The sequence below is a fragment of the Barbus barbus genome (assembly GCF_936440315.1).
Source record: "Barbus barbus genome assembly, chromosome: 49".
NCBI lineage: Eukaryota > Metazoa > Chordata > Actinopteri > Cypriniformes > Cyprinidae > Barbus > Barbus barbus.
Genome location: NC_136727.1, coordinates 9,231,886 through 9,253,705, shown reverse-complemented (window position 1 = coordinate 9,253,705; position 21,820 = coordinate 9,231,886). Strand labels below are relative to the sequence as shown.

The window sequence follows — 21,820 nt, the reverse complement described above, 5'->3', positions numbered from 1 at the left end:
CATTTCACATTTCTGTATATATCAGGGAAAGCATATTGTGAGCGTGTTACACAGGCTGTGCTTGAGTTCCCATTCCTGTCTGCTGAAGCAGTTTCCATGGGAACACCCTTTCTTCCCCTAGTATTGAGGGAGCATTGAAGTGTTGTTTTGAAGTATTTGAAATGCAGGTCTTGCACAGTTTAGCTTTTAGCTCCTGTTAATCTTTGGGCGTTAAAATTTGTGTTTTACTAGCTATTTATTGCATTCAAGTCCTTTATTCTGCTTGAATACTTTATAATTGAACAGCCTATTTGTTTTATTTTTTAACTCATTCATTTCATTTGTTAGTTATATGTAGCCTATAATTTATTTAGATTTATAGATTTATTTCTTTATTATTTAAAGTTTAGAGGTTTTAACTTGATGATGAGATTATACCTCACGTTTTTACTGTAATGTATATCATGTTTTATTTGTGTTTCCTGTAACAACAGTCATAGATCTTTATTTCTCTTTATTAATATTCATTTTAAATTTTAAATGTTTTTTAAAGGAATTTATTTAGGCTTATATGTTATAATGACCTAGAGTCTAGACCAAACATTTGTTATAAATTCAGTTTGAGAGAACAAACCTTTAAATCTGTGCATAACTGTTATGGACCTAACTGAGAAAAGAGTGACATCTGGTGGTGAAAAAAAAAAAGATTAATTAAATTACTCATTGTACTCCAACTAACATACATCTGTGGAACCTTATGACAATTCTTAAAATACTAAAATGTTAATTTATTTAGACATTGATAACAAAAATACACAAGAAATAAATTATGTGTATACTGAAATTGTTAAAAATAAATGGATAGTTTTAAAAGGTTATTCAAATAAATAACATATTACATTACAACTGTGCATTTATGCAATGCAAAAATTATATTGTTAAAAGGATTTTTTTAAATAATCATAACTAAAAAAGGTTTTTAGAAATACTCAGACTTAATGAGTAATAAAACAATAGTTTATGAATTCTGTAACTATATAATTACTATTTTATAAAAATGTTGTTAACATTTATATATATAAAAAAAATTCAGAAATATTCAGCTTTACTTATTTAGTAATAAAATAATAATATACGAATGTCTACAGCCATATTCGTATTCTTATAAAATATTAAATTGTTAATTTATTTTATTTTGTATTTTAAATAATTATAATTAATTTATAAATGGCATTAATAAAAAAAAAAAAAAAAAAACAATACAACAAAATAATATTTTTCCTGAAATGGTTAAATTGTTGGATAGATTTAAAGTTATTCAAACAAAGAAATGAAGACATTAAATTAGTTTGCAACTGTGTGTGAAAACGTCATGAAATAATAATTAATTGTTTTATTAGACTATTAGAAGGATATTTCGGTCGTAAATTTAACCATGCGGGAATTATTTGCATGAATAAATAAAAAAAATAAATGCATGAATGAAAAATAAAATAAAATGTGTGAATATTTCTAACACGGATGAATGAATGAGGTTTCTGTTGGTTTTGTTTAATCCTACACCGGGTCAGTGGCATGACGCACGCGACGTCAGGACTCCTCGCCGTCTCGCGACCAGACGCTCGTGAAGCCGCAGTGCTGCTCAACGGCTACCGGAGACTCTTGGCGGAAAAATGCTCCCGCTATCCATCAAAGATGATGAGTACAAGCCTGCCAAGTTCAACCTGTTCGTCAAGATATCGGGCTGGTTCAGGTAAAGACAGCAAAATGCTAAATAATTCTTTTAGTTTCAATCACAGCTGTCGGCTGTGTCTGGCTAAGGCAGTTAGCATGCTAGTTAGCTCGCGAGACTTCATTAGAAATTAAAATGGGGTCTTTTAAATATCATTTAAACTTTTCTTTTTAAAAAACACAACTATTATATGCTAAAAATTTAATTTAACAGTTACAACAAAAAAGCAGACAGCTTCAGCTAATATTTCAGCTTGACAGATGTTAGCAGGAAGAAGTAAACATTTGACATATCTTTCATTTTACTTCATAAAATGTGTTAAAATCTATTCCGCAACAAAATGCGGCTATCAAGAGATTATTTGGTCCACATGTCATTTTTTTCTAGACTATTTTATTTCAATAAACTACAGTAGTGTATTTGCTTAGCTGTGGGTTCCTACAGCCAGTCTGTCTGGTCAGGCCTCTATAAATGAATCAGTCTGAAACCACTTTCTCTCTTTGTGTCCTTCTCCAGATCAATTCTTGCTGATAAAACCTCTCGCAATCTGTTTTTCTTCCTGTGTTTGAACCTGTCGTTCGCGTTCGTGGAGCTGCTGTATGGTATATGGAGTAACAGGTAACAGTAGGGGGCCAAACACAAGAATATGCCACGTAGGTCTAAATGTGGGATGAGCTAGTGTGCTTTTGTTTTGGGCCCTAGCTTCTGTTTGCAATGTTTTGATTGGGGTTAGCTGTTATCAAGTCGTCCTTGAAGTGAGATTGACAGCTGATCAAAGTTCAGCAAATACAGGATTTTCTCGAAACCTATTGAGGTGCCTATCTAGACAGCATATTTCTGGTGTGTAGGTGTGTTTGAACGTTCAAAAATACGCCTCTGATGCCTGAAAATGCATTTTAGATAGCAGATCTTACTTGGTTTTGAGAAACGGCTGTAATAGAAAAAACTGGATCCAAGGCACTTCTTCTGGTTCAAAAATATAAAAGGCCTTTATTCAGCCATGGCACACTCTAAAAACATAAAAACTGCACACTAATGCAACAGCTGTAATATTTTATATATAACTCTTGTGGGAAAATCCCGTGGATAAAAGGAAGTGGCATTAACCATTAGTATGCCATTGTATATTAATAACTACGTCTTTCCAATTGTACTTCATGCATACACTTTAACTGAGGGTGTAACATTGTTGGTTTAGGCTTAATAAAAATATTTATATCTATATATCTGATTTTTTTATTATCACACACTTACGGTAGTTTGCAGTGACAGAGTGACCAGAAGTTATGTATTTTTAATTGATGTGATTTTTAGGTGACATTGTAGTTGGAGATACAACAGAATCAAGCATTTCAGCATTATGCAAATGGAACAATGCCACAATTTTATTTTGTTATTATTATTATTATTATTGTTGTTGTTGTTTATTATAATAATTGATTTAATGTGCTATCTTTCATTTGATTATGCAAAAAACATAGTCTCATGAATCAGAGTGCAGACAGTGAAGGTTTTATTATTATTAAATCAATAATAATACCAGTAGTAATGATATAATGGAAATATAATAGTATACATTTTTATTTTTATTTTTTGCCAGTGTTGTTGTTTATAATACTTTTTTTTATCTTATGCAGTTGATAATATAATGCAAATTGCACAATCCCTCAATTTTTTGTTGTTATTGTTTATTAGAATAATTTATTTAATGTACTGTCATTCATTTAATAATATTATGCAAAAACAGACACAATCCCATGCATAGGAGTGCAGACAGTGAAGCTTTTATTATTCGTCTAATTATTTTTATAATCAATAATAGTACCAGCAATAATATAATAGTATACATTTTTATTTATTTATTATATTTGCTGTTGTTTATAATACATTACTAAAACAATCATAATATTATGCAGTTGATATTATTAATTGAATATTATACAAATTTTACAATCCAACAATGATTATTATTTTTATTATTCATTTACTTTAATAATTAAAATACTTTATAAACAAATTATGTTTAAATCTTTATTAAATATGAAAGTATTAGTGAGAGTATAATTGAGTTATTACATTCCTGTTTTTTATTTATTATTAAATGTTTAAAATGTATATATTCATTTATTTAAGTTTGCATAGTTTGACCCATTCGAAACTAACTTGACAAGCAAATCTCTGTCAGCATGAATGAACCTTTTGGACCATTTTCGTGAAAAAAGTGAATGGTGTCTAACAAAGGCCCTACACAATGTGACTCTGACCTCAATATGGGGCAGGATGTATTTCTCAGGTTTCTTGATAATTCAACACTTCCCTTTTTGTGTTGGTTTGATTCTCAGTTTAGGTTTGATATCCGATTCCTTTCACATGTTCTTTGACTGCACCGCTCTCCTGGCAGGCCTTGCAGCATCGGTCATCTCACGGTGGAGGTCCAATGACTCCTTCTCATACGGGTGAGAGAACATTACAGTCTAACTTATTTTAAAAACAGCTTTTGTGGGTAGAGTACCATTGACACATGCTTCCTAAAAATGATGAATTCTCTTCTGCCTGAGTAGTGTTGACAGGAAACTGCATGTGTTTGGTTTCATCACTGGGTTGTTATGCAAGTCCATTTGATTATTTTTTTTAGGTATGTCAGAGCAGAAGTGCTTGCAGGATTTGTGAATGGCCTTTTCCTCATCTTTACCGCATTCTTTATCTTCTCAGAAGGAGTAGAGGTGTGTACTAGAATAAGATTACAGTTGATTTACTTGCCAAGTGACATACTAATGAGCTAATGGCCCGCTTTCACAGACGGGGCTTAAACTAAGTCCGGATTAGATCATAGTTCAATTAGGACATTTAAGAAATTTGTATAAATGTGCTTAGAAAAAAACATTACTGTGTGCTTCTTGGGACAAAACAAAGGCACTGATATATTTTAAGATCAGTTAAAACAGCTCAGACTTAGATTTTAGTCTAGGTCTAGGATTAATCCTTGTCTGTGAAACCGAGGGAAAATGTTTTTGTTGAATGATGGCATCTCGTCTTGTCACCAGAGGGCGCTGGAACCCCCTGATGTGCACCATGACCGATTGCTCCCGGTGTCTATAGCAGGGCTGCTGGTCAATCTTGTAGGAATATTCGTTTTTCAACATGGAGGACATGGACATTCACACGGTGATGAAGGTAATTATCTCACATAGAATAAGCATACAATCATGTTTTTAATTAAAAATGTTCCCCCTCAAGTTTCTGGTAATATGCAAAATATTCTGGTTTATAGAATTTTTAATGTCCGGATTAATACCCAGCAAGTAAAAAATCAGGCAAAAAAACCCCAAAATCTTTTAACTATCAAAAAAATTTACAGTATATATATATATATGTGTATACTTTTAATGTTTCTCAGAGAGGTCTCCTATGTTTCAGAAATATTAAAAAATCCTAGTTATTCTGAACTTTTGATAAATAGTGTATATATAATGTAGATAAATAGAATTATAGATAGATGATAAAAAAACTTATATTATTTAAATCTAAAAATATAAATGTATGTATTTACATACAAATGTATTTTAAATATTTAAAATTATGTACATCATGAAGCTACTGTGTTTTCTATAAATGTTTATATCTATTTTTTATGTTTCTGACATAACATTTTATGTTAGGAATCTTATAAATATATGTTATAATTTCTGTACGTGTAGATATATATTCTTAAAATCTATGTATATATAAATGTATTTTTATTAGTATATAAAATAGGGTTGTAAAATTGATTAATCGCGATTAATCACATCCAAAATAAACATTTGTATTTACGTAATACAGGTGTGTGTACTGTACCTATTTATATGTATATGTAAATACATGCATACACATACATGTATATATTTAAGATAGACTTTTTATATTTCGGAAGCGATTAATCACGATTAATCGATATGACAAGCCTAATATAAAACATAAACAATAAGAGTATATATGTAGTTTTGATATTACTAAACTGTATATATATGCGTGTGTGTGTGTATATGTACATACAAAAATATGTATTTTTTATTTGTGAATATTTCATTAACATTTATATAACCTGTTAACGTTTGCCAGAGCGACGGCGCACTGAAGCGTTTTTTTCCCCACTAGTTTAATGTTTATGAATGAATTTAACGTGAAAGAATATCATTACTCTTGACAAACTATATATCATTCTGAAGGTCTAAGCCTCAAGCATCGACGACAGATTGCTGTTTTCCGATGGAATGCTTATAAGGAATGTATTTGCTACATTTGTGTAAGCAGTACACATCAAAACATGCAGAATAAAAAATTAACAAGGATAAAATTGTGTGTGTAATTATTATTATTATTTGCTGAAATAAGGTGCATAGTTTCTTTATAGATATGTCCTCTTATTTTTAAGGTCATGGCCACAGTCATTCTCTATTTAATGGCAGTGTGGGACATGGACACAGTCATGGAGGCCACAGTCACGAGTCCAAACACGGACACGACGATCACGGGCATTCACACGGAGGACACGGGCATTCACATGACGATCCTCACTGCCATGGTAAGACCTCAAGCTACGTTATTGATTTGAGTGCAGTTTCTGTTATGACTCAGCACCATTATAATGCATCAGATGTGTTATTTGGTCCTCATGCTGTGTGAAAATCGCAGAAGCTGTTTTGATCGTAATGGTGTCTGGTAAGGATGCTCCGATCAGGACTTTTGCAGCTGATACAGAGTACCGATTTCTTGTCATGGTGATTGGCCGATGCTGATTCTGATGCTTCGTGCTTTATATAACATATGTAATAATGTGATATAAATAATCACAAAAATTATTCCTTATACAGTGAACATTTTAATAATTAATTTAAGTTCCGGTGCCCGTGCCGTAAAGCCTGCGCTCCACAGACGCGTGCAGTGATGCACAGATCAGATCTAACGTCACTGAATCTACAGTTAAAAATGAACCACCCATTCATCATATCATCATGCAAAACATACACGACATATAATGAATTTTTCATTGTTTCTCGAAATGTCATAGCATTTCCACACTGGCGATGAGTTGCAGCATATGTCCCCCCGCATCATATACGTCGTCACGCGTTGACGTCATCAAATTGCGATCGGTTTGTGAGATCGGCCAAATGTATGAGTACCGATCGAGTCATAAAATGTGATTATCGGCCGATGCCGATCGATCGGATCATCCCTAGTGTCTGGTATAGTGTGATTAATTTCTAATCTGTCTGTGTCCTCAGATGACCATTTGCACACACCGGGAAAAGGCTCCAGCAAGCAGATATTACAAGGTACGTCTGTTTTCTAGGTTTGTTCTCCTCCAGATGGTGCTAGAGATCTCTTTTGTTGCAATATTTGCCTTGCTTTTGAACAGGCACCAGATATGAAAATATTTACAATCACATTGATCAGGTCTAGACAGCTTTTTCCTCTTTTGTAGGTGGACAATATTTCTAATAGATGAGGTCCTGCAGTCATAACTCCTAAAAAATATCAGAAGTATTTTCTTAATTTAACCACTTGAAATGAATGCTCAGACATGACTGTATGATGGACTTTTATGTGCAACCAAGTGACACCTCTGACCACCCCAACCACTGACCTTTGACTCGGGGCAAACCAGGTTAACACTGACACCGGAGCAAACGCGGTACACTGTCGCTTTAAATCCCTTTGTCCAAGCTTGTGTGGGAAAGAGCAGAGAAGAGAAAGTAGTTTGTCCCCTTCACCCTGGCACACACAGAGAGAGAATGGATCCTTTGGGAGGCCTGCTCAAGGGAGAAAGAACGGGGCACGGAGGGGAGGACCATGTAGAGAGGGGGAGGGGAGGACAGGAGGTGACAGTGCAAAAGGTTGCACTTTCTCCATCCAAGCCGAGGGACCTCTTCTCCACTCCCCGTGATGAATTGAAAGTGGATTTAACCAGCCTCCCGTCCTGAAGATTTTTATGTCTTATTTTGGCTATGTTTATTACGCTTACCTTTTACACAGAATACTTGGTAGATGTACTCTGTTTGACAAAACGTGCAGTATGAAATATTATGCACTGCACAGACTGTTGTATTCCAGAATGCAGTGCACTTGACTTTCCTATGCAGTGTGACAAATTAACCATAATTAGTCTAAACTTTTGTTTATATACCAATGGTTAAGACATTAAAATATTTTTATTTTAGTTCTATTGCCATTCATTAAAATAAATTTAATAATGATCATTTTACAAAAAATATACTGGAATAATATTATAAGACAATTTAATTTATTATTGATGTTATTTTACAAAAGACAAATAATTAATAATAAAAATAAAGTATAATGAAAATAATAGTAATTATAATAATAAAATTACTTTTACATAAAAATAAATATTTTTAAAAATTGTATTATTATGAAAATATTGTATATTATTAATAGTAACATTTTGCAAAAAAAGGTTATTATCATTGGTATTATGAAATTACTATTATTGGAATACTAGTAAAATTAATGATTAATATTATTTTATAAAACATTATTTTACCAACAATATAATAGAATATTTTATTGTTATTATTAATTGCAAATATTAATAATATTCATATATTGTTATTTTGCAAACAATATTTTTTTTCATTAATACATATTGTTATTAATGTTATTATTATTATTTTATAAAAACAGTTTACTAGTAGATTATATGTGGAAAAGTAATCCAAAATAGATTAATAATATAATAATAATTATTAGTAGTATTAATGAAAGGAAAATATGTTTAATTATATATTCATATTTATAATTTTAATATTTTATCATCATTATTAATTTACAGATTATTTGTGGAAAAGTGATCCAAAATAGATTAATAATATAATTATTATTATTAGTAGTAATGAAAGGAAGATATTTGTAATAAAATATAAATATTTTCATATCTATCATATTAATTTTTAAGAGTCATTTATTATTACTATTATTATTATTATTGTGGCTGTTTTACAAAAACTGATTATTAGTATATTCTTTGTGGAAAATCATACAAAATAGACTAATAATCAACTTATTAGTAGTAGTATTAAATAAATATATTTTTAATCCAATATAAAAGTTTTCATATTTATAATTTTAATATTTCATAATTATGTATTTTACAAAAATGTATTATTAGTAGATTATTTGTGGAAAGGTTATACAAAACTAGATTAATATAATTATTAGTAGTATTAGTGTTAATGAAAGGAAGAATATTTTAATAAAACATACATTTTCATATTATTTTAATATTTTATATTATAATTTATAATTTATTATGCAAAATATATATTTTAATTGAATTCTAAATTGAACTGATAAACTTACTGTTGTTTTGTCTTGATTGTATTCAGTTTGTACAGCATAGTAAGCTATCAGTAGTAAGGAAGTAGTATCACTATTAGAATTTTATTCTAAACACAGCCACTGTTTCTAAGGACACAAAGAGCTCCAGCTTTCTTGTTATTTTTCTAGTGTTTGTTTTGACCACATTTGGATGGGGTCTTCACTTATTAGGGAGTTTGCTCCATGACTGCGGTCGTGCTTTCTGTAAAACTGAAAGTAACCAAGTATGTCATCTCATTCCGAGGCAAGGAAAGGACTTAGTGGACCGTCTCATAGTGTGCCGTAACACCACAGTCCACAGCTATTCTCCAGTACAGACCTCTGAGTTCAGGAAATGTTGACTCACTCATGTTGGTTTTAACATAGTAGCGTATGATATGCTATGATATATTCTGGACATTCAGTCCGGCAGGACAGTCCTGCAGGTTGATCATTCATTCGAGGATGCACTCATATGACCTGTTTGTGGAATGACCTCATCAGTTTGAGGGTTACCGCTAGAGACGGTATCCAAGACAGCGGGTTCGTTCCATCTGCAAGTAGTTGTGTTTAAACATGAGTGCTAGCAAAAGTTGTATCCTCATCCTACACGCAATATTAACTCAATATTAGTGCTTTTTAAGTGAAACCAGGACCATAATTTGTCTTCTTCATTAGTGACCAATTTGGAAAAACTCTAAACATTAACTTATGCAAATTGCTTTTCTTTTTTTTTTTTACTCAACTCATAATTGATTCTAATAGATTTGATGTTATTAAGTTGCTATGCTAAAAGCCCACACAAATCTTTGGTAAAAGTCAATTGAAATATAAAAAATACATTTATTTTTAAGTGTTTGTAACATTAATATAACATTCTATAAATGTTTTTTGTTTATATTAATATTGAGATGTTATATTGTAAAAACAGATATTATCAGTATAGATACATAAAATTAATATTAAAACCAAACTTAAATATTTATAACAATTGATAGTTATTTGAAAGTTAATGTTAATGTATTAGTTTTAAGAATATTAATATTTAGATATAGTAAAACATTTTAAATATTATTGAATATATTTTATTTATATGCACTACTGCTCTAAAATTTCATGTCAGTAGATAAAAAAAAGAAATTAATATTTTTATTTAGCAACGATGCATTAAATTGATCTGAAGTGACAATGTTTTGTAACAAATAAATATAACTATATACATAAATTGTAACAATATAAATAAGTATTATTATAAACATTATAAATGTCTGTACTATTTTAAAGAGATGCTGTTATTTAGAACTTTATATTCATCAAAGAGTCCTAAATAAATGCATCAAGAGTTAAAAAAAAAAAAAAAAAAAAATTATAAGAAATCAAATCAGCATATTAAAATAATTTCTGAAGGATCATGTGACACTGACGACTGGAGTAATGATGCTGAAAATTCAGCTTTGCATCACAAGAATAAATTACAGTTTAAAATTATATTCAAATAGAAGTAGATTACCGTATTTTATACTTACTTAAAAACCCTAAACTTTTGAAGGGTAGTGTGTATTATTATTTATTTTTAGAACAATAAGTCTAAACCATCATTTTCTTAATTTCAGGAGTTTTTCTCCACATTGTTGCGGATACGTTGGGCAGTGTCGGTGTCATCATATCAGCCATCCTAATGCAAAAATACGACCTGATGATCGCGGACCCCATCTGCTCCATGCTCATCGCGCTTCTCATAGGAGTGAGGTGAGTACGCTATTATAAGCCCTGACCTCTCTCGAACTCGACTCGAGACAATCCTCCATCCACAAACTCCACCCAGAAACCCTCAACAGCACCTAACACAGATCATACAAAAGCCACTTCACAGTGCCCTTCACCAAGAGCCCTGTGAAGCCGTTGGCGCTCCAGCCGGGTGAATTACAGGATACACGCTCTGAGGGTGGAGGCCAGAGCACTTTCTCAACATGTGGCAAAGCCAGAAAACCCAGCATGTGAGACTCTCATGTGGTATTTTTCAAACAACTCCAGTCGAGAAGGAAAATGCATAGCATTTCATCGCTTTTTAAACCTGTCCATACTCTTGAAAATGCCATCAGATGTTTTTATGGTGATGAATATGCTTTATTTTGTGTGTGATGTAGGCAAATGTATGTAAAGGCTGTGTAAATTTGAGCAAGACTGCACCATGTTTAAATTGCAGATGGCTTGTGGTTACTGTGCTCCAGTGAAGAGGCACCATTCGTGGCCCCTTTTTGCAAAATGCACGAGTTTGAGCAAAGCCTTTCCCGCATATTCATCTCGTCCCTCCAACCCCCCTCGCTTTCCCTCTTGTCTGTGTTTGAGGCTTTTCTTCTCCCTCTCTGGAATGTGGTGGCGATCTGTGAATGTTACTTCAACAAAGGCATCTTTTAAGATGTATTTTTCCCTTCTCTTTGTTTCTCAAAAAGGGGGAGGGGGTTATGTCATTGAGACCCCATCTTGGACATTTTTTCCCCTCTTCTTCAGTTTTCCGTGCAGTGGCCGAATGGCAAGTCCTGAGAATCGAGAATAGGGCTAAGATTGTGGACGTTTTCCCACATTGCACCTGCGTGACAGCGTCTCGGTCTCATTCAGGTGCAATCTGGAGGCCGATCTGGTATGGCGCATGTACAAAGGTATCACACTAGTATGGAAAGCCATTAAATTCCAAAGCAGATAATTAAAAACAGCTGCAAACCAGAAATGAGCTTGTTAAAGAGCTTGTGAAGCTTAAGACTTCTCGTTCCTGTGGTCCATCTGTAGATGTTTTGTCTTTTGACACTGACTGATTTTATGACTAAAAATGTATTGGTTTTCTGAGACTTTAAATTAAGCAAAATTCTGAAAACTGTTTTCAGAATCGAATACTAGCATATTGTGCCGTGTACACTATTGTTCACTGTTTTTAAAATGTTTTAAAACGTCTTTTATGCTCACCAAGGCTGCGTTTATATGATCAAAAATACATTAATATTACAAAATATTATTACAAATTAAAATATGAATGTAATTTAGTCCCTTGACGCAAATTTGAATTTTACTTGAAATATAATCAGGGATACACGCAAGTTTTTCAGTCTGGTTCTCCTGAGAGCACCTGGAGATTTGGTTTGCTGCTCACACTACACATAGTGTGACTCATTAAATATAACTATAAAAAATTAAATAATTCATAAAAGTAGTAATAATATTATTGCATTTAGATTGTTTGTTTGTTTTTTTCCCACATAATTTACCTTTATTCTACACCGCTTTGTCCCTTCTCCTATAAACGCACTGAAGATTTCCTGTTTTTATGAAGCACCTCCCTCAGAAATACGCAATGGGCTCAGATAACATCTTCAAACCTAAAATCAGCAAGCTTTTATTTTGGCGGGTTGCCAGCAAGTAAGCACTGCCGAGTGAAGTGCGTCAATAAATGAAATGTCGTCATTTTTCATTTTGCTCTGAAACTGGCAGCGCATAGCCTAGAAATGTGTTCAGTTTAAATGGAAATAGTATACAGTATTACAGTTAGTCGGTCTAAAACGGTGATTGCGCATTAACAGCAGTCAACCATGTTGGTGCACAAACTTGTTTACCCAGCACATTTTTTAATTTAATTTGGTCACGCACACCACTTATGTAATATAATCTTTTGTAATGTTATAAATGTCTTTTAAAAAAATTGTATGATTTGTTTTTTTTTGTTTGTTTTTTTTGTTCCACTCAGTACCATGCAGTACATTGTGGGATTTTGCCAATTATACAATGTCAAGGGTACTTGAAGGGTTCAAAATTTGCATACTATGTACAGCATATCTGACTATACTGAATAATTAGTAGTATGCTGAAAAGCACGGCTGTTATGGATACAGATTTATTAAATGCATGACACGCTAGTATGAAAGATGGTACTGTGGACCAAAGCATGAGTACATCTGCAACTCTAGACTCTCTTACACATTTGAACTTCAAATGTGTAAGCCACTGTCTGTGGTTCTTCATTTGATCGTTAAGATGGACTCTGCTTTGTTTGGACAGCATTTTTCCCATGTACCCCGCATTGTGAGATTGATATTCTCAGGAGAGCGCCTTGTTTTGATCCAGCCATCTTGCTCGCATTTGGATGTTTGACCTTTTGCTAGGATAATGGACTTCTCCTTCATCAGCCGCACCTGAGGCGTGACACATTTGCGCGGGACTCTCGGCAAAAGACCCCCCGCTGCACTCCAACCGGGACGTGTTTAGCTAAGGCCGCTCTGGGTGCGGTAGGCTTGCTTTAGGGGGATATCTGGGTACGGCTGCAGCGGCTGGATCTTTCCTGGTACCCTGTGATTAGTTGGAGGGAGTGGAGGAATCTTGCTGCTGTGATCTACAGCAGTCCCCCACCACCAAAGTCTTCCAAAGACTGCTAATTGCTTTGGGTCCCAGCCTAAAGCATGAGGAATGGGCGCGTAAAGAACGTTAACAGTAATTAACATTTGTTCTGGCCGTACTAAGCTGGGCCTTTGAGGATGGATTCATTTGTCAGGCCTCAGTACAAATGTGTTTAAAAGCTGCTTTTGCCGCATGTTATTGTGTTATTCTTTGATCTACTGTATTTTTTTCACTTAATGCGCTTTAGCATTGTGCCGACTGCTAGCTACTTAACACTGTATGTTTTTTTTTTCGAATGCTAATTTACGGCTTATTGGTGCAGGTGGGGAACATGCCACATATACATGCAACACTTCATTTAACGCTCAGCTCTGTATATAGAAGTAATCAATGTTAACTGAGGGCTGTATCATTCAGTCTGGAGAGTTTCCATTGGATTTCACTCCATTTTCACTAATTGTAGGTTATTGTTTGAGCTTCTTGAATTGATTTCATTTTAATTTCATATTAGCTGGCTTTGGTCATTTAATAAAAAATTAAAATGTAGTTTTCAAGGTTTTAACTCATTTATGCCCAAGCCTTTTCAGTTTTTAAGCGTGTCTCCTTTTTAAGTCTATGTGGCGAATCTCTCAAAGGGGATTTCACCCCAAAATCAGAAGAGGGGGAAAAATAAAAATATATAATTTTTTAAATAATTAAAATCATATTTTTATTGTATGTGTATGCAAGCTATGTTGGAAAATGAGCTTAATTGTTATGAAAATAATGTAACTTATTTTTGAGGTGAAATGTGACCCAGAAATGTTTCATGAGATTTGATTCAGTTTTACACAAATTGTCTTCTACATTCAGATTGGACCTTTTGTGACCATCAGCTATGTGGGATGAAAGTTTTAGTATTAGTGATTATTTGTAGAGCTTTTCAGAAGATGTTTGAATGTTTGCAGACTCTCAAACTATAAAAATGAGCTCTCGAATCCAAGCAGAAGTTTTATGCACAAGGCCTAATAGCTATACAATCCTGTGGTTATGGCCATAGCTTGAGTGCAGTTGGTTCCTAGCAGGAAAGCGTCTAAAGCTTTTTGTGGTAGAATCCCAATAACTGCTTGCCCTAGAAATGGAAAAGTTTGTTCGGTCCTATTGCATATAAATCTCATGTTAAATGTGCCTGTTCTAATTCCCACTGCTGTTTCAGACGCAGACTTCACTACAGTCACCTCATTCTTGTGGTGGTTGGGGTGTCATAAATATTTCTGTGCTCCAGTTTGGTACTCAGGTTGTCTGGGCGTGATAACCAATCATTTCCATGTGGTTTAGAAGTGTGCTTTTACGAGTGACTGCCTTGCGCCGCGAGACTCCTAGATGTTTTCCTGGTTCCCAAAAGAGATATTTTATCCTTCTTGTCACCCTGACCTGGGTGGTGGCATTTCGTCTGTGTCACTGGCCAGCTTAACCTTGATGCTCGCGCATAATTGTATTTCAGCTAGCTGAGTCAATTGTGTAACTGCATTACTGAGTTTTCGGGGCAGGTTAGCCATCAAGCACCAGCGAACGGTGAGTAAGAGTGCCTCTGTTTCACTGAACAGGAATGTGTGGAACAATAGTGTGATGTCAGAGGTCTGAGGTACCCTCATCCAGTACTTCCTGTTTTCATTTTATTGTCCAAAAGAGGGACAAACACAGAGAGGAATGCACAGTGGCCAGTTTTATGATGCCCTGTCACAGTACATGTGTAGCTGACAAATAAAAATTGGACTGTGTCCTATGGTGTAACATAGCAAAAATATAGATACAAAATTTACATAAAAATAACATTAAAAAAAAGTATTTTCACACAGAGTTACAAATAGCATGAGAGAGGTTTATCTTCAATGTCAGAGTTTTTTTTTTTTTTTTTTTTTTTTTTACATTTTTCCGTCACACCATAGGACACATTGATACGTCAACTACCCATATGTTGATGGAAACATGGTAATTATAGAGAAACCTTCAGAAAGTTGACAAGTTCTGCGGTGTGGCATGCTACACTTAATCTAACACTATTTTAAATAAACCATTAAACTATTATAAATAATTATTTCATTTATAAATGCATCTTTTATAACCTCATTTTAATTGAGAGACTAACGGGAATAATAGTATATGATGTTAATTTAATATCATTAAAAAAAAAATTGACAAAAAAAAACTTTTTTTTTTTTGTCATATCATTAATTAATTTTGATTATTGAAATATAATTATTTTTCAGTTGTCACATTGCTTGACCATTTACATAAACTAATGAGGGTAAAAAGGTTAATATTGACCAGCCCAAATTTCAGACAATAACATTTGCAGAATTACCATTTGCTTTTTAAACTTACCTGGCTTTTTCTGCACTTTCAGAATTGATCTAATTTGTCAGTCTGCCACTAGACTTGATGCATTTCATTTTCCAGGTGCACTAAAACTAATCGATAAAAAAGGGACGAAACAGACCAATCAGACCGGTTTCATGTTTCTATATGGCTTTAGTATAGATTACAAGCTTCTTTGCATGCAAACATTGCTTGGTAAACCACAGTCATTTTGAGGGAGGTATTGAACAGAAACGCTTGCATGCGTTGCACTTTAAACACATCACCTAATGTTACTTGACCACAAAGAGTGCTGAGTATTCAGTATCACTATAGATTGGTCTGGAGCAGTGTTTATATTGATATTACTCTCAATATAGGGTAGTGAAAGTCTGCAAAACCTCACGGGTCAAAACACAACTATTGTGAAATCGAAGCCTTGTGAGTAACATGATTGCAGTTTTTTAAGTTTCATCAAAGCAAAGTTGGGGCAAAATATTTTGAGGCCACACATTGTTGCAGTTTTTCGACAATGTGTGCCAAGGAGTGTTTAGCAAGGTCAAATGTTGTGAAACGTGTCTTTTATGCCACAGTTATATGAACGTCCAAATAAGACAACGATCAGCTCCTCCACTTTGGCGTGTCCCAAATCAAAGGGAGGAGTTCAGGAGAACATGGGGGTGATAGAGTAGATTAGGGACCGGGAAAAAAGTCCAAACCAAGGAACCCTCTAATGGTTCCCAGATGGAGCAGTGGTCAGGCCTTGAATGTTTCAAGGAGGACTGATGACTTTGTAAGATGCTGGCCTAGCCAAGACCTAGCTTTGATGGGGCAGAAACGGCTGACTGGTTAGGAGAGAAATAGGCCTAGTCCTTTCTTAACCGGTCAACCGTTTCTGCCAAGTGATTCTTTAGCAGAATGAATGTGTTTGGATATCTATCCTGGTGTGCTCAGGGTTGCTTGCCGGCGCACACGCACTACAGCTGTTGAAATGACATCAGCACAGCTCTCTGTTACTCCACCCCAACCATAAGATGGGCAAGTTTATGTTGGACCACATTGAGCATGCCCTGAAATAATCCGAATAAAAAGAGTTCTTGTTTGTCATGATAATGACAGAATTTCCTCTCCTCAGCTTATAACACGATGTGTCAAGCTGTTAGGTAACTAACCGATTCATAACCAATGACGTCTTTATGTGTGGTGTCCCTTCCTGTTGCCAGAGTTTGCCTAGTACTTGGCGCTCCATTGAGCTCATGTCTCACAGAACGGCGACTTATTTCTCGCCTCCCTCTTTCCCACAGTGTGGTTCCTCTGCTCAGGGAATCCATTGGGATCTTGATGCAACGGACGCCTCCTTCTCTGGACCATACCCTTCCTGAATGCTACCAGAGGGTGAGTCATTTCCATCTTCTGGATCCTATTTATGAAAGTTGGCTACTTGGTCAGGCAGAGTTAACCTGGGATATCAACTGGAATTGTAGCCAAGGCACTGTTTACATTTGGTATTAAGATGCATTTTCATCAATCCAATCACAAGTGGACAATGCTAAATACTAGGGATGTGCATCTCCGTAACTGAGACTAATGTGATGTGCATCTCGATGCATAGCCAACGATACGATACATTATAGATGCGTATGAAGCAGCTACCGATGCGATACGATTCACCTCGATTACGATGCAGTGCGATCCGATTTCGATTCAATTCAACACGATGTGATTCAATGCATTACGATGCAATGGAAAAAAATATGATGCAATGCAATTCAATATGGTACAGATAGTTCACTTTTATTTCTTTGGTTCAGACAGACAGCCATGCTAATCTATATTCTGTGTGACTCTAAGGACATGTCTCTGTCTCTGTCTCCGTAGTGTTGTGATACGTCATATTCATGTAGCAGCAGTAGAAACCGTTTAGAGAGGAGAAATCAAACTACATATGAAATATGGGTCACAAATTATTGGTCACTACTCATCTATAGAACATCTACTAATAATTATATATATAAAAAATCTGTTTTTAACAAAGCAAATTAGGGCTGTCAAATTGGCTGAAATACTAAATTTGAATTTTGTACTAAAATATTATCAATATTCAAATTATATTCGAATTTAAAAGGCCTAATTTCTGTTAGGGGGGAAAAAGCTTTTGGTTTCTCTCCTGAGGCCACAAGAGGGCGCATCGAGCAAAATATTACTAATGCATGTTTCTTCAAAGCAATGAAAAAACACGACTATCTTTGAAAAATGTTTATAAACAATATATAATTAAGTTGTAATTATGTATGCATAGTTTAATACTAAGGAGCGAAAACTAATCACAAAGAGTAGGCTACTTTTGTCATTTAAAAACATGAGATGCAGTGGGATGCAGAAACCCCGCCATAAAGACTCGAGACATGTTTTTTCAAAGTTGAACTTACATTAATTTTACATGGCTTTCTAAACATGCAGCTCTTGTGCGAGACGCAATTGCAAGGGAGATGGATGTCCCTCTAGAAAATGCGATATGCGTTCTGTGTGAATGGCTTGGTTCAGTTTTGCGGTAAACAACAACATCTCCGCATTGATGTTCTCTTTTTCTACAATATTTTGAATGAGCAGCGCCGCATCTAGTAGGTTCAACTGGATAGGCTAAAAAAAAAAGCATTAAAATGCAATGACACCTACATTGTCATGGCATCTTGTGCGCCAGATAAGGCTGACTGAATTCGAATGCAACGTTTTTGCATTTGAATGTGGATTTTTATTTGGAATTTGACAAATATTCGAAATTCGATTTTTTTTTAATTTATTTATTTTTTTTTTTTTTTTTGACAGCCCTAATGCAAATATGTTAGAAATGATGCATCGCGATGCAAATGCCAACTTGTATCCGATGCATTTTCTTTTTTTTTTTATCGATGCATCAACCTTTATGCCTATGCACTGATGCAAATCGGTGAATCTTACCATCCCTATTAAAAACAGGTGTGAATGGGGTGTAAAACGTTTTGACCACTTCCAGAGGTAGTCGAAAAACGCATTCGATCAGACAGCCAATAAAAAAATCCCCCTCCTCTCAAACGAAACTCAGACAGAAGTGGTCGAAAGTGGACAGAAGAGACGGATTAAAATGCCTTCTTCCTCATCCACTTGTGATGCGATCAACCAAAAGGCATTTTAATACCAGGTGTAAACAGGGCCCAAATTGTCCCAAAATGTAACTAGCTAACCTTTTAGCCACATTTGAAGAATGGGAACTTGACCTTTGAGAGTCAGAACCTCAATATTCATCCAGTTGCAAGATGGAAGTTCCAGGTTTATGCCTGAAACAGTTCTAGAAAGCCAGTGACGGTCCAAGCACCCTATTGAGCATCCGAACCTTCTCAACTTCTGCAAAAAACTGGGGCTGCGTTTGCTAACTTCTAATGTTCCCTGCAGGTCCAGCAGCTTCAGGGTGTCTATAACCTCCAAGAACCTCACTTCTGGACCCTTTGCACAGACGTCTACATTGGCACACTCAAACTCCTCGTGGCACCTGATGCAGATTCTAGATGGATTCTCAGCCAAACGCACAACATTTTCACACAGGTGGGGACTGTTTGAAAACACAGCTGTAAGAACTTCATCTCACTTAAGAGATTTTTCAAAGTTTCCATTACATGATCTTTTCTGCCCTGTGCCCAGGTTGGCGTCAGACAACTTTATGTTCAGATTGACGTGGCAGCCATGTAGAAGTCCGCCACACTTCTCCTGATCTTTGGGAGTCCCGGGACCAAAGGCCTTCTGTGCTGCTGTGGGGAAATTCTCCACCTCAACCCATCTCTTTTTGGGTTTCTGTCGCTCCACTTCCATCTTGGATCAAGATGGAGCTGGTGCAGTCCAGCAGTCTGACTCCACACTTGCCAGAAAACAACTGACCAGCTACAACAATGTGATGTTTTGAGGGAAACAAGAACTTGTAACATTAGTGCACCCTCTCGATCATTTGAACTTTTTGTTTTTGAAGTTCCCCATTGCTTTTGATTTTTTTGTTTCTTTTCCTCATAATTGCATCATCAGAATGGGATTTTAATTATCGGTGGTATGAATGTGGAGTTCAGTGGACATTTGTAAAAATAGCAGTATGTGATTCATTGACTTTTTGTACATCACCTGCTTTGTTTATTGGTTGTAAAGAGGTGCAGAATTTGTTCGCCAATGCCATTATGTAAACAAATATTTGTCTGCATTTCTTAAGTGCCTTTTTAAAAATGATCATGGACAATCGCTTGGACCATCATGTTTGATGGTCAACATGAATGCGATGAAAACTGGAACTTTATGACCTTGAGTTCTGTCTACAATTAAAACATTCCTTTGCATTTGGCTTTGCTGTTTATGCATGGTGTAAAATTTGTATGAACAAGTTCCTAAAATCTGTCATATAGACAGAATGACACAGATGCAGCTGTTTTCATCCATAAGTCTGATGAATGACTTGAATGGAAATCATAAAACAGCTCCATGATTTCTCCATGAATGCACAAGAAGGTACAAGCATTAGTAGGCAAGTCCAACATATTTGCAGTAAAATGTCAGAGCCTATTACTGTTTATTTCCTTTCAAGTAATAGGTGGAAACAGTTCATCAAGGCTGATCCTGTCTAGACACAGACATTTACCAGTTTAAAATTGATCAAGATTTCCTCCAGTGATTTTCTCACTCTCACATCTTTTGCTTTGTGTTTTCAGCTGTACTTAAACCAAATTAAAATAAAGTTAATTCTGCTCTGGAATGGTTTGAAGAAAGGACATTTGAACATTTTCACTTTCATTTAAGAAGGTTTTAAAGGATGAAGAGATTTGAGGTATGATTTACTGGACAGTATTGTCTTCATATAAGTGTTAAACCAGATGTTAAACTATATTTGCCAAGCTATTAAATTTTATTTATATATATATAATTTTCCACAATATTGTTTACAGATGGGTAGGGTAAAGACACTTTTAACACTGAAATTTCACTTCTCTTTTGTAAGAATAAACCATGTTTCTTTGAGAAACACAGGATATTCTTGAGAGTTTTATCACAGAACCAGTTTCAACCCATTACTTCTTAGAATAATGCTAGGTGGAAAATAGAAGAGTGTTATGCAAAAAATATGCCAAAGTAGGCCCACACTTATAGCACAAGCAAATATCTTAAAGGGTTACTCCACCGCAAAATGAATATTTTGTCATTAATCACTTACCCCCATGTCTTTCCAAACGAGTAAAAGCTTCATTCATCTTCGGAACACAATTTAAGATATTTTGGATGAAAACTGGGATGTTTGTGACTGTCCCATTGACTGCATAGTAAATTGCACTGTCAATGTCCATAAAAGTATGAAAAGCATCGTCAAAATAGTCCATCTGCCATCAGTGGTTCAATCTGAATTTAATGAAGCGACGAACACTTTTTCTGTGCAAAGGAAACAAAACAACGACTCAATTCAACAATTTGTCTCCTCTGGTTCAGCGTAGCGCCATTTTGGAGAATATCCGCTGGACGCAAACAGCGTACACTTTTGTGTCAGCCGTGCCACAAGGATACGTCTTCTATGTTTGTTTACGCTTTGATTTGAATGAAAACAGCGTAATCAGTACCTGCTTGTTTATTAAAAATAAACCATCCACTTGTTCCTTAAGCTGGGCTCCTTTTGATATCTGTACAAAGATGTGAACGAGCTATTTAAACCAAAACGCATCAAAGCGAACGTTCTTTCACTCAATCATGTGGACTGTGTCCGAAAGCGAACGTGCAACTGTATACTGTATCCAGTGTAGAGAAGATAGTGGCAGTGATTGTAATTTCTATTTGCTTTTGACACAACGCAACAACAGGGTCTGGCTGCAGACTTGCACTTGCACTCTCAGACACTTGCACTCTCAGACACTTGCACTCTCAGACTCTTGCACTCTCAGACACTTGCACTCTCAGACTCTTGCACTCTCAGACACTTGCACTCTCAGACTCTTGCACTCTCAGACACTTGCACTCTCAGGCTTGCACTCTCAG

At 35.0% G+C, this 21,820-nt stretch overlaps 1 protein-coding gene across 1 annotated transcript; it reads left to right on the top strand.

Moving 5' to 3' along the window:
- The first annotated feature begins 1,573 nt into the window (after nt 1–1,573).
- Nucleotides 1,574–20,570, top strand: LOC306867494 (zinc transporter 7-like). Its single transcript, XM_079413168.1, has 11 exons — nt 1,574–1,732; nt 2,228–2,329; nt 4,054–4,167; nt 4,347–4,434; nt 4,756–4,885; nt 6,126–6,275; nt 6,979–7,029; nt 10,684–10,819; nt 17,095–17,185; nt 19,220–19,369; nt 19,466–20,570. The coding sequence occupies exons 1-11, from the start codon at nt 1,653–1,655 to the stop codon at nt 19,511–19,513; spliced, it is 1,140 nt and encodes a 379-aa protein (XP_079269294.1). The 5' UTR covers nt 1,574–1,652; the 3' UTR covers nt 19,514–20,570.
- The last annotated feature ends 1,250 nt before the right edge of the window (nt 20,571–21,820 follow it).